Source organism: Lithobates pipiens, unplaced genomic scaffold (genome assembly GCF_037356315.1).
Source record: "Lithobates pipiens isolate NorthernLeopardFrog02 unplaced genomic scaffold, aLitPip1_a1.2 Scaffold_13, whole genome shotgun sequence".
NCBI classification, from domain to species: Eukaryota; Metazoa; Chordata; class Amphibia; order Anura; family Ranidae; genus Lithobates; species Lithobates pipiens.
This window is the reverse complement of record NW_027507718.1, coordinates 6,342,415-6,357,099: the sequence shown is the minus strand read 5'-3', so window position 1 is coordinate 6,357,099 and position 14,685 is coordinate 6,342,415. Positions and strand designations below refer to the sequence as shown.

Sequence of the window (14,685 nt, the reverse complement as noted above, 5' to 3'; positions counted from 1 at the left end):
GCAGATCGCCGCCATTACTAGTAAAAAAAAAAATAATAAAAAATTATTAATAAAAATGCTATAAAACTATCCCTATTTTGTAAACGCTATAACTTTTGCGCAAACCAATCAATAATCGCTTATTGCGATTTTTTTTACCAAAAATATGTAGAAGAATACGTATCGGCCTAAATTGAGGGAAAAAATGTTTTTTTATATATTTTTGGGGGATATTTATTATAACAAAAAGTAAAAAATAATGCGTTTTTTTCAAAATTGTCGCTCTATTTTTGTTTATAGCGCAAAAAATAAAAACCGCAGGGGTGATCAAATACCACCAAAAGAAAGCTCTATTTGTGGGAAAAAAAGGACGTCAATTTTGTTTGGGAGCCACGTCGCACGACCGCGCAATTGTCAGTTAAAGCGACGCAGTGCCGAATCGCAAAAAGTGGTCTGGTCTTTGACCAGCAAATTGGTCCGGTCTGAAAGTGGTTAAAAAAAAAAAAATGTAAGGGCTTCCCACAAAATCTATTGACAAAAAAATGACAAAACGGGGAATCTGTATTCATGAGAAATGAGGAAGTGTTGGCCATTAAGCGGATGGACAAGAAAGATGTTCACATCCTCTCTACCATCCCCAATGTCACCTTGGTGGAGTTCCAGAGAAAATGTGGCCCCATTGTAAAACCTTAATGTGTCCACGACAACAATCTATTCATGGGTGGTGGGTTTAAATGATCAGATGCTATAGCCATATTTGTCAACCCAAAAGTCCCGTTACTGGTATAAGAACGTTGTATTTCATCTGTTTCATATGGCCTTGTTCCATTTGTTTGTCTGCTGCCAAAAATCAACTGAAAACCAACAAATCACCTACCTCAAGTATATTGAAGACTTCGTCACTGCCCTGATTTACCAATAAAGACCTGCCCCAGGAAGCATTCGCTCTGATAGTGTGAGTCGACTTCCTGAGCAACATTTTCCCTATAACATTTCCCTCCACAGAATCCAGAAGAAGACGCCAAAAGAGATGTCGTGTTTGCAGCAGAGAAGAGATACCAGCTATTATTGTCCCCAATGCCCCTCCCAACTTGGCCTGGGCATCGAAAATTGCTTCAGAAGTTACTACACATCCATTAGATATTAATTCCCCTTATTTTTAACAGACTGCCATTTCCTCATTCCAAATACCTGTGTGAATCATTTGTCTGCTACCATATTTCTACCTTCCGCGTTAACTGACCCTGGCCTGTTTACCGACGGTGTCTTTGCCTGCCGTTTTAAAACACGTTTCTGACTTCCACGTGCACCAACCTCAGCCTGTTTACTGACGATGCCTCTGCCTACCAATTTCGACCACATTTTTGCCTGCAACTTGGACTGATCTTTTGCCCTTCTACTTTAGTACACAGGTGTCCCACATATGAGAGGGGCTTCAGAATAGTGTTCTGAGTAGAGAAAAAAACAGTTTTTGGTTTTCTGTGTTCCCAGAATAGGGTCTGGTTGCCCTTCCTCCTGCCTGGACCAATACTTTGGCTGTGCTGATCATATTGCTGCCTGTAATGACCCAGGACTTTTTGGACAATATTTCTTTCTCCTGCCTGGACCAATATTTTGCCTGTGCTGACCATATCGCTGCCTGTTGCCTCTACTGACTATGGACAGTATTTCTGCCTGGACATCTCTGCCTGCTACCTGGACCAATGCTTTGGCTATGCGTTGGCTGTGCTGGCAGTATCTCTGCCTGTACTAACTATGGACAGTATTTCTGCCTGCTGCCTGGACAATTGCTTTTGCTGTCACTGGGCACATCCCTGCCTGCTGCCTGAACCAATGCTCTCCTCTGTGGACCACTGCACTGCTAAAACCAAAGGTAATATTTTGTTATTTGTATGTACATGCTATGTGTTAGAAATATGAAGGGCCTTCAAAAATGTAATCAGTAGTCAGAAAATTATATGTGTAATTTATGCTCCTAGAATGCCTGGGGGTGCTACTGTGTTGTTGGGCCTCTGTATGTGGCCAGGTTTTGTAAAAGTCTCACACATGTGGTATCGCTATACTCAGGAGAAGTAGCAGAATAAACCATTCAACCAAGACTCATAATGCCTCATAGATTATACGTTGGGGTGTTTGCTTTCCAAAATGGGGTAATTTTGTGAGCAGTTCTATTGTCCTGGTGCTCCAGGGCCTTCAAAAGTGTAATAGGTGGCTGAGAAATGAAATGTGTAATTTATGCTTGTAGAATACCTGAAGGTGCTACTTCAATGTTGGGCCTCTCTATGTGGCCAGGCTGTGTAAAAGTCTCACCCATGTGGTATTGCCACACTTTTGTTATGTATATGCTATGTGTTAGAAATATCTTTTAAATTAAACGATTTTAGTTTTTTTCCACATTTTCCAAAAACTTCTGGAAAAAAATGAACTGTTCAAAAGACTCATCATGCCTTATAGATTATACGTTGGGGTGTTTGCTTTCCAAAATGAGGTCATTTTTTGGACAATTCCATTGTCCTGGTGCTCCAGGGCCTTCAAAATTGTAATAGGTGGTAGACATGTGCAAAAGGAAAAAATTTGTTTAGTTTTGTTTCGTTTTAATTCGTTGATTAATTAATTTCGTTTAGTTATATCAGTTAAATTCGTTTTCGGATTTCATTTAGTTTTCTACTGAATTCGAAAAATCGGAAACCAAATTCGAAAATATTTCTACCGGATTCGAAATGATTTCAACATGATTCGAAATTATTTCAACTGCATTGGAAACTATTTCAACCGGATTTGAAAATATTTTGCGTCCCGACTTTAGGGCCATGTATCTCGGTAGTTCTATTGTGTTTGCATTTCCTTTAGTTCAGCAGATGTCCTGCAGACTATTAGCATTTCATTTTTTTTTGCAGATTACTATTTATTTCCATCAGATCTCCTGCAGACTATTAGTATCTATTTAATTTTCTCATCAGATCTGCAGACTATAAGCATCTATTTATTTTTTGCTGGTCTCCTGCCGACTATTAGCAGCCATTTCCCCGTGTATAGAGATATAAGCGGTGATGTCTTTCTTGTTGTCTCTTCCTCATACCGTTCCTCCATTCATAAATGAAATAGATGCTAATAGTCTGCAGGAGATCTGCTGAAATAAAGAAATGGCTGCTCTAATGCAAAATAAGAAAAGAAAAATTAAATGGCTGTTAATAGTCTACAGGAGATCTGCTAAAAAAAAGAAATATATGCTAATAGTCTGCAGGAGATCTGGTGAAAAAACTAAATAAATACCAATAGTCTGCAGGAGATCTGCAAAAAATGAAATAGATGCTAATAGTCTAATAGTAACAAATCGTAATCTGCAAATAAATTAAAAATGAAATAGACAGTATCTATATTCTATTCTGTTCTATTGTTTTTCTAGTCTATTCTCTATTTCTTTTCAAATCTTTTCTATTCAAATTCAAATTCATTCTATACAAAATTTGAATGTCGGAAAGAAATATATATATATATAAATTTAATGTTATAAAACCACCATCTTCTGAAATTCGAATTTAGTATATAATGATTTAGATTTTAATAGAAAAGTTTTTAATAGAATATAAAAGAATAGACTAGAAAAACAATAGAACAGAACAGAATAAAATATAATATATTCTATTCTGTTCTGTTCTATCGTTTGTCTAGTCTATTTTCTATTTTATTATAATCTTTTCTATCCAAATTTAAAATTAATTAATTAAAAAATTTGAATTCATACTATTCGAAATTCTAATTTATTCTATTTGAAATTTGAATTTCAGAAGATGGTTGTATATTCTTTCTATTTTATTCTATTAAATTATATTTTTGTTCTAATCTTTTCTATTTGAATTAGAAATTTTGGAAGATGGTTACTTATATACATCTGTCACATCAAATTCTCATACTTGCAGTGTACCAGTGCAAAAAAACACACACATCTTATTTCATTTATATTTATCACATCAATGAAGTTGTCAGCATGCCTGATTGAAGAAGTCATGGATGTCGATCACAAGGCAAGTACATATGCTGTATGTCATTGTCCACTTGCCACGTCACCTGCCACAAGTTGTGTATTGTCCACTTGCTACATCACCTGCCCCAAAGTCGGATCACAAAATGTCATTCTCTGCTGCAGAAAAGTGCTTGACATTTTGTGACCCGACTTTGGGGCCCCGTAACTCGGGGTCACTTGGAGCTAGAAACCCCAAATTCGGGTCGCAAAATGTAATTTTTCGAATTTGATTCTAATTTCGTTTGAATTCGTTAGCATTGTAATTCGGCATTTCGGATGCATCCGAATATCCGAATAATGAAAATTCGTCCGAATTTCGATTCGGAACAAAATGAAATGCACATGTCTAATAGGTGGTTGAGAAATGAGATGTGTAATTTATGCTCGTAGAAAACCTGAAGGTGCTACTTCAATGTTGGGCCTCTGTATGTGGCTAGGCTGTGTAAATGTCTCACACATGTAGTATCACCATACTCAGGAGGAATAGCAGAATGTATTTTGGGGTGTAGCTGCAAGTATGCATATGCTGTGTGTGAGAAATAACCTGATAATATGACAAGTTTGTGTAAAAAAAAAAATCTTAATGTTCCCAAGAATTGTGGGAAAAAATGACAACTTTAAAAAACTCACCATGCCTCTTACTAAATACCTTGGATTATCTACTTTCCAAAAATTGGTAATTTGGGGGTATTTGTACTTTCCTGGCTTTTTAGGGTCTCAAGAAATGATATGGGCCATCAGTAGATCAGGTGTGGTCAATTTTCAGTGATTGGCACCATAGCTTGTAGGCTCTATAACTTCTACACAGACTAGATAATATCCAATAATTTGGGTTATTTTTACCAAAGATACGTAGCAGTATACATTTTGGGCGAAATTTATGAAGAAAAATTATTATTTGCAAAATTTTACAATAGAAACTAAAAAAAAATTTTTTTTTCTAAATTTTCACTCTTTTTTCACATATATCGCAAAAAATTAAAAACTCAGTGGTGCTTAAATACCACCAAAAGAAAGCTATGGCTGTGAGAAAAAAATGTCAAAAAATTTGTTCGGATATGGTGTAGCATGACTAATTGTCATTCAAAATGTGCGAGCACTGAAAGCTGAAAATTGGTCTGGGCAGAAAGGTGCATAAGTGCCTGGTATTGAAGTGGTTAAAGAGGAACTGTAGTCTGCTCACAAAATTTGTAATTAACCACTTCAATACAGGGCACTTTCGCCCCCTTCCTTCCCAGCCCAATTTTCAGCTTTCAGCGCTCTAGCGCTTTCAGTGACAATTGCGCAGTCATGCTACACTGTACCCAAATGAAATTTTTATCATTTTGTTCGCACAAATAGAGCTTTATTTTGGTGGTATTTATTCACGACTCCGTTTTTTATTTTTTGCGATATAAGCGCAAAAAAGCGTAAATTTGGAAAAAAAAACAATATTTTCTTTTTTCTATTTTAAAAGAAATCCAATAAAATCAAATTTTGTCATAAATTTAAGCCAAAATGTATTCTGCTACATGTTTTTGGTAAAAAAAATTCAGTTAAGTGTATAATAATTGGTTTGTGTGATCACGGACATATGTACGCAAATGATCATGTACATATGTGTGCAGGTGATCACATACATATGTGTGCAGATAATCATTGGGACATGTGATTTTAGTGGGACATATGTGGGGGACATGTTTTTATTATTAGGGACATGTGTTTTTATTATTTGGGGACATGTATGTTTTGGGGACATGTGTGGGGACATTGTGTTTATACTGTGTGGTGTGTTTACTGTGTGGTGATTTGTGTGTACACTAGACTGGTGATCAGTGAGTAAAAAGCTGTAAAAAACAGCTCATACTCACTGATCATCAGCCGGCTGCAGCGATCTGCTCTCCTCTCCTCAGCGATGACTTCTGTGTGAGGAGAGGAGGAGCCGATTGCCTAGCAACCGGCTGTTTGTTTACATCACATGACGGCCGTGATTGGACACCGCCGTCATGTGATCAGGAGGGCCAATCACAGAGCCCGCCTGCCGATCTGAGATGCGCCGTGTCCGGGTGACACGGGCGCATCGGGATCGCGCCACTGCGCGGGCACGCGCGCGCGCGATCCTGCTCCTTCTGATGGACGTTCCTGAACGTCCTATCAGGAGTAGACGGCTCCCACCCGGCCAATGCACATATACGGCATCCTGCCTGTGGCCAATCATAGCTCAGGCTGTGTAGTGCACGCCCCACACTATATAAGGCCGCCTTTGAGGTGGCCTCGTGTAGTGTGTTACTTAGCATCTGAAGCAGTGGGTGTTCTGTGTACCTTCAACACAGTACACACCAATCGTTTTTGACTGATTTCCTATCTTGCTGCTGTGTAGTGGTTGTTGTCTGTGCCCTGACTGCAGTATACACCACTATATTCACCTCACCTATATAGCTAGTGATCTAGCTTTAACCACTTAACAACTGCCCATTGCCGATTAACGGCTTCAGGGGGGTTGTTTAACTCTGAAAGGCCGTTAATTAACGGCCTCCCAGAATTCTGCTCTCGCGTGCCCCGAGGTGTGCGCACTCGAGAGCATCCGTGACCGCCGGGTCGCATCACGGATCACGGTAAACGGCCGCTCATAGCGGCCGTTTACCACGTGATTGCTCCGTCAAATGACGGAGTGATCACTTGGAAACAAACCGGCGTCATGTTATGACGCCTGTTCCTCCCTCCCCTCTCTGTACCGATCGGTACAGCGGAGGGGAAAGAGATCGGTGTCAGCAGCGATGTGGGCTGCATCTGCAGTGCCCACATCGCTGCTCACCGAATTTAACCCCTCAATTCCCTGCCAATACTCTGCAATACCAGTGCATACTCTGCAGTACCCTGCCATTACTCTGCAGTACCCCCCATTACTCTGCAGTAAACCCCATTACTCTGCAGTAACCCCCATTACTCTGCAGTACCCTGCCATTACTCTGTAGTACCCCCAATACTCTGCAGTACCCTGCTATTACTCTGTAGTACCCCGCCAATACCCCGCCAATACTCTGTAATACCCTGCCATAAATTGCCATACCCAGCCATACTCAGAGATACCCAGCCATACTCGGTGATACCCTGAAATACCCAGCCATAGACGCCCCCCACCCCTCACCGCCCTCCGGTGCTTCTACCAACTCGCCAGTACGATCAAAGCCAGAATCTTTTTTTTTTTTTTTATTTCAGGCTTCCCAGCCTAGAGGTGAGATGTGGGGTCATATTGACCCCCCAGATTTCACTGTAAAGAGGACCTGTCATCCCATATTCCTATTACAAGGGATGTTTACATTTCTTGTAATAGGAATAAAAGTGATCAAAAATATATTTTTGGGGGAAAAAATGTCAAACTAAAATAAATAAAGTAAAATGAACAATAAAAAAATAAAATAAAAATTAAAGCGCCCATGTCCCCATGTGCTCGCATGTGCCACACATGTGAGGTATCGCCGAGAATGTTAGAGCGAGAGCAATAATTCTAGTCCTAGACCTCCTCTGCAACTCAAAACATGTAACCAGTAAAAAAAAAAATTAAAGCGTCGCATATGGGGATTTTTTAAGTAGCGACGTTTGGCGCCATTCCACGGGCATGTGCAATTTTGAAGAGTGACATGTTTGATATCTATTTACTCAGCATAACTTCATCTTTCACTTTATGCAAACATTGGGCTAACAAGTGGTTAATAATAGAGCTTGCAGTCAGTAGTGTTAGGAGATAGTGCGTGCTGTCTGCGTGCTCTGTACCCAGTACATACCGCTATAATATAGGGCAGGCCCCTACTTTCAAACATCCAACTTACAAACATCTCCTACTTGCAAACGCAAGGAGACAGCAGCAAGTGAGATGAAAAAAGATGGACGACAAAACAAATTATACAGGGGTGATAACCCTTCCCTATGTTTTCCAAAAAGCTTAAAGATAGTTTTTTTGACTGGAGCTACACTTTAAAAATGTACCGGTTGAAAATGACAAACAGATTCAACTTAACACAACAAACCTACACAGTCCCTGTCTTGTTTGCACCGCCTGTATACTGCTGTTCTGAGTATATAGGGCCTGGGGGCCACACGCATTTCCTTTTTTTAATATGGGTACGGGGTTCCCCTTAATATGCGTACAAGACCCAAATAGGCTGGTAATGGGCAGGGAGGGCTACCCATGCCATGTTTCTCAATGATTTTCAACCATATTGCAGGAACCAGATATAACATTAAAACCGCAAGCAGTTTTAAATGGTGTTATTTCCGTTTAATGTCATTTTGTGCAGGGACTGTTCTAAACACGGGAAACACGTGGCACTTCACAGGCATACTACAGACACCCCCCAGGCACCATATTTAAAGGAATATTTCACTTTTTTTTTTCACTTTAATCGTCATTAAAATCAGTGCTCCCGCCAAAACGGCAGTTTTTAAAACTTTTTTTTGCAGTGACCCATGTCCCCTGAGGCAGGAGGCAGGTCCCCAAACCCTTTTTAGGACACTATCTTGCATATTAGCCGTTAAAATTAGCACTTTTCAATTCGAACGTTCGAGTCCCATAGACTTCAATGGGGTTCTAACGTTCGTACCGAACGTGGGGGTCGTTCGCAAGTTCTGGTGCGAACCGAACCGGGGGGTGTTCGGCTCATCCCTATTCTAGACATATTTATAACAGTAAAGTGAGTTTCTATAGTGAAATACAGTACTTAGAACTCTGTTTGACTGCTTAGCTGTTGAATTTTAAAAGCAGCGAACTTCTGTCAGATTATCAAACCTGTGAGATGAGCAGGGTTGCCGCTGCTTTTAAAATTCAAGGTCTAAGTAGTCAGACGGAGTTGTAAGTACAGTATTTCACTATATAAACTGACTTTACAGTTATAAATATGTGTAAAATGCAAAACTCTGGTGGGTGTAACAATATGTCCACTTTCCCCCTTCTTAGTGTATCCTTACTGTGGACGAGTGTGGGGTGTAGCAAGATGGCAGCGGCGGAAGTCACTTCCGTAGCAAACTGCGATGAGTCGCTGAATATGTCATTACACCTGCACTAAGTCTGGCTGCATCCATTTTAACTGTGGGCAGCTGAAGCTGCTGCCTGTTCCCTTCTTGGATGTACACAGACACACAGAGGCACACCTCCAGCTCTGTAGCCCTGCAGCTCTCATTGCCCCCCTTATGACTCACCCCCCTCCTCCCTTCCTGGCAAACTCTCATGAGAGTGAGAGAGAGTTGTGCATGATGTCATATGTTTTACTATCCAAAGTTAAAACAAGGGCAGAAGATTTAATATATGGAAAGTTGAAACAAAATGACTTAAGTTCTGCTTTAATTTGCAGAATGTAGTGTAGTGTCTTAACATCTAAATATGTACGTGTGTGCATACATATAAGTTAATAATTTTGAGAACCTGAAAAGTATCAAGAAAACCTACCAATCTCCTTAGCAATTCGTTGCAATTTCTCAAGGGTTCGGCTGATCATCACAATGTTCATGCCACGATTAGCAAGCTATAAAAGGAAGTTCACTGTAGTTTATCTTAGTACATTATATACACATACACTTGCCACTGTTGTACAAGTCCATTGGGTTCAGAATAATGACAACTTAAAGACATGTCCTTTACTCATCTATTTTAGTTCATAAATATTGCACTCTCTTTAACAAAAATAGTCTGCATATTGATGCACCTCTGAGTAACACAGGAGTTCATAAATAGGATTTTCAGAATTGTAAAAAAAAAATTACTAACAAAAAATACTGGGCAACATTATAATGTTGGTTTCTAAATGGTCAAACTGTGCAGCAGGGAAATACGTGGTTTGACTGGTCTGCAACTTTATCAAGCTATGTTCACCGGCTTTTAGGCAACACAATATGGGGTTGATTGACTAAAACTGATCAAGAAAGAAACTTTAGCTTCCAGGTTTTTTGTGAAAGCTGTAAGTGGATGCAAACTCTAAAAAAAAAAACCTGCAAGGCAAGGGCATAATGGGTATCGCATACTAGCTCATTATGAAAAACTTACCTTAGATCGAAGCTGTTTCAGCGGTCCCCGCACACCACTGCGACGGGAGACATGTCTCCCGGGGGGTTATTTCTGGGTTTGTGGGCTCCGGAGCTGTGATTAGCCAGAGCTGTGATGACATCACTCATTGCGCATGCACGCAGGAGTCGTCGGTCATGGTACGGCTGCCGAAGAAACGCCAACAGTGGACCATTTCTTCAGTGCGCATGTGCCGATGACATCGGCACATGCGGATACAGTGAATATATCCTAAACTGTGCAAGTTTAGGAGATATTCATAGTACCTACAGGTAAGCCTTTACTATAGGCTTACCTGTAGGTAAAAGTGGTGTAACAGGGTTTACAACCACTTTAACTGGACAATCTGAAGTTAGGAGCTGATTGGCTACCATGGACAGCTGCACTGGATTTTAGTAAATTAACCCTTATGTGACCAGCTGCTTGACCTTTTTTGACTGCTTGAAAATCAAGAGGAGGATTGTACCCCAGCAATAATGTGATGGTCTCTCTGTTGTGGAATTTAGACAATAATTATTATTATGCTACATAGTTGGTACACCAGTCTGTGATAACAGCCACTTGGCTACTCTGATGGAACATTCTAATTCGTGCACATTGTGTCACAAATCTGAAGCCATTAATAGCCTTGGGTTTATATGAGCAGCCTTTAAAGTGGTTGTAAACCCACATGAAAAAAAAAAAGACCTGCAAGACAAAGGCATAATGAGCTAGTACTTCCGGGTATTGCGGCTCCGGCACCGCGATGACATCACTCCCGCACCGGTAACGGCACACTCACTGAAGCAAACGGCAAGTTCGTGCCATTGCTTTAGTGTGCATGTGCCGATGGCGTCTGAACATGATGATATAGGGGATATCTCCTAAACCGTGCAGGTTTAGGAGATATCCTGGGTAGCTACAGGTAAGCCTTATTATAAGCTCACCTGTAACAAAAAGAGGATTGTACAGGTTTACAACTACTTTAAGTGTTATGTTTTTTAATGTGGATTTTTCCACACCTGTTTTTAACCTGTTCAGATTCGCACTATAGCCGAATGGCGGCTACAGCGTGGATCTGCTTTGCCGCTTTGCTTTGTCTATTGACGTCCTCCCCTTTCAAAGCTGACCACGCCCCCTGAAGGGGGAGCGCTGTGCGTGCTGTGACCACCTGAGTCAATGAGACTCATGTGATCACAGATTCAAGTAAGGGGCCGATCACAGCCCCTTACCACGTCATCAGCTGTCAGCCAATGACAGCTGATCACGTGATGTAAACAGAGGATTGGTAATCTTTTTTTTTTCTCATGCTGACAATGTGAGAAGAAAAAAAGCCAATCGCCAGCTTCTGTTTGAAGGGACATCGGTCCCGAAGAGGAAGACCCTCTGTGCCCGCCAGTACCGCTGGCCAATGCCAGTAATCAGTGCCACAAATTAGTGCCCACAGTGCCCATCAATCGGTGCCCACAGTACATCTGTGCCACCTATCAATGCCCACAAATGCCACCTATCAATGCCTACCAGTGGTGCCAAGCAGTGCTTCATCAGTGCCACCTAGCAGTGCTGCCTATCAGTGTCACCTACCAGTGCCGATCAGTGGCCATCTATCAGTGCCACCTATTAGTGCCCTTCAGTGCCACCTATCAATGCCCTTCAGTGCCACCCATCAATGCCACCCATCAGTGCCCACCAATGCCACCTATAAGTGCCCACCAGTGTCACCTATCAGTGCCCACCAGTGCTGCCTATTAGTGCCCATCAGTGCCACCTTATCAGTGCCCATCAGTGCAGCCTTATCAGTGCCCATCAGTGCAGCCTATCAATTCCCATCAGTGTAGCCTCATCAGTGTACATAAATGAAGGAAAAAAATTACCTGTTTGCAAAATGTATTAACAAAATAGAAAAATGGTTTTGTATTTTTTTTTTTTTTTATCTGTTTTTTTAATTTTTTTTAACAAAAAATGAAAAACCCAGAGGTGATCTATAAGGACGAGCTCAGGCGTGTTCGTATACTCCACGTGCAGAGCCCGCCAGGAAGTCAGCGCAGTGCTGCGCTAATCACAGGCAGTGAGACATTGCCTGATCTCTGCAGCCGTGCATCGGGGCAATGTCTCACTGCCTGTGATTAGCGCAGCGCTGCGCTGACTTCCTGGTGGGCTCTGCACGTGGAGAATGGGAACACGCCTGAGCTCATCCTTAGTGATCAAGTACCACTGAACGAAAGCTCTATTTGTGGCAAAAAAATTATAACAATGTAATTTGGGTACGGTGTTGTATGACCGTGCAATTGTCGTTCAAAGAGTGACAGCGGTAAAAGCTGAAAATTGGTCTGGGCAGGAGGGGGTTTAGGTGCCCAGTAAGCAAGTGGTTAATGGTAGTCTATCCACTTCTTTACAGAACATGCATTAACGCATCATGTCACTTTAACAAAATAGGTAATTAACTGAATCATCAGAGAGTGAGTAGCTCTAACTTACAATTTATTAGCCAGGTACAAAGTTAAAAGCAGTTATACAAAATAGGTTCAGGATGGCAAAAAAAACATGCATACACTGCAAAATAATGAAAGTTGTACAAATAGGTTTCTTCACAGCAACGTCCCTCTGGCTCAATCAGGGTAACAAGGCTGCACAGCATAGTCTCTATAAGGCTCTAACAACAGAGGGTCAAGTTGAGAAGCACTGTTTCAGAAAAACTGTACAGGACACAGCTACATGTGATTATCTTCATACACAGTGTCCCTCACCTTAAGTCAGGGGTAGCTCTGGTAACACAGGTGAATGTCTGGAGAGATCTAACAAAGAAGCACCACCCCACTGGACTCAGAGTACTGTAATAGAAATCAGGGAGGGGCTTCCCGCAGTAGCTAGGTGCTGCATGCTATTAGGCTTTATTAAGTTAAAAGGATTAAAGCACACTGCAGCCCATTTAATTTGAATGGCCTGGCAATGCAACTTAAGGTATGAAAAAACAAACGTAACTCTTTTTTCTTATGCTGCTCACCACAATATAAGGCATGTGTTTTAGTGTCCTATATTGCAGATGCATTGCTGACTACTGTAACTGGGGTACCATTCAAAATAAATGCCACCACAATGCACTAAACTGCAGTTTCTGTGCTTTGTGGTGATGCACAGTTAAAGACACATTTTACTGTCTTCTTACCGCAATGCATAAATGTAAATTGGTCCTGAATGTGTACTAAGCTATCAGGGAAAGAGAAACTTTTGTATAATTCACCTGGTAATACTAAATACATCCAGAGCAGTTCTTATCAGGGGCGTAACTATAGGGGGTGCAGCAGTCGCGACCGCTACCGGGCCCTGTGATGCAGGGGGCCCATGCAGCCCCCTCTACATATGGCCGGCAGCAGCATAGGCAGCTAGGGGTACCAGTGCACCATGCACACGGGTGGCTGGAGGTGGAGGGTGACTAGCTCCATGCTCGACTATCGCACTGGCTGCTCTTTAGTTGTGCATTCCCCGCATGACCTGTGTCCTCGGCCGGCTCCTCAGAGTACCCCTCTCCTGCTCCATGCATTGCCGCTCAGTCCGATGTCTGTTTTCCCAACCAGTGGTGGAACTACAGGGCTCACAAAGGTCATACCTGTGACCATGCCCTGGAGTTCCACCGCCGGACTTGGAGGGAAGGGCCCTGGCTGGGGTTCAGGGGGGCCCTTCATGGTTTCTTGCATCGGGGCCCTGAAGGTTCTAGTTACGCCACTGGTTCTTATGCTGGGAAAAGTCAGCATCAGAGTCTACTGCTCTCCTGTATGGATGGCTGCTTATTCATCATTACCCGGTAAAGTTTGTTTTTTCCTGGCTTAAACTTGCTATGTAGCTTAAGTGCTGCACAAGCATTACTTGTGAGTTTTGTATTGTATTACAATTTTGCGTTATTTTATTATAACTGCAACTGCTACATAATAATCAGATTCCCACAATTTACATTTCACGTTCGAATCCGTCTGACTTTGGTGTGATTGTGTGTGGCCAAGTCCGTTCATTCGGAAAGTCCGTCGGAACTCTGCCGAAAGTCCGTCGGAAAGACCGTCAGACCTAGTCCCTCAAAAAGTAAAGTTGGCAATCCCAAGAAGTATCTCTATGTAAATTAAATAGTTTAGTTTATGAATTTAAAGGAAGACATAATTCTGTTTCTCTTACCTCTATTGAGTATGCTTTACCAATTCCATCTCCAGACCCAGTCACAACTGCAAAAAATAAAAAAATGCATTTATACTGCTGCAAAGTATGTGTGGAGATCCCATTTAAATTACATTCCAGACCCATCCACCCCCCAACTGGGCTAAAAGCAAAAAAAAAAAAAAAATAGCCTTGTTTGGCCAACTTTAGTTTTCTTTTGTGTAATCCTGACAGCGCCTTAGTTATATCACAGTTTGTGATTTGCTGTTATCAGCACTAAACTCAGACATGAGAAAGGATGGCCTTAAAATGTATTTCTGTTTTTGCAGTCAAATTTTAAAAACTCCACAATACGTTTATTATATGTTCCCATTCATACAGCATAAACCTACAAAAATTATGAAAGTATATGTCTTACTTTTCTACCTGTTTCTTTAGAGCAGATTTTTATGTCAGCTCTATGGGTAGCTTCTATTACGTTTACATGGTTAGGGGTCCAAAGTAGGGGCATTTTTCAAGTACATTA

General features: G+C 41.3%; 1 protein-coding gene across 1 annotated transcript in view; it reads right to left on the bottom strand.

The window, feature by feature from the left end:
• Positions 1-14,685, bottom strand: part of HSD17B3 (hydroxysteroid 17-beta dehydrogenase 3) — a 149,591-nt gene that overhangs the window by 97,516 nt on the left and 37,390 nt on the right. Inside the window, exons 2-3 of the mRNA XM_077474804.1 lie at positions 14,181-14,227; positions 9,426-9,501 (exon numbers count right to left, since the gene is read on the bottom strand). Coding sequence (XP_077330930.1) covers positions 9,426-9,501; positions 14,181-14,227 — 123 coding nt within the window. The remainder of the gene's footprint in view (positions 1-9,425; positions 9,502-14,180; positions 14,228-14,685) is intronic.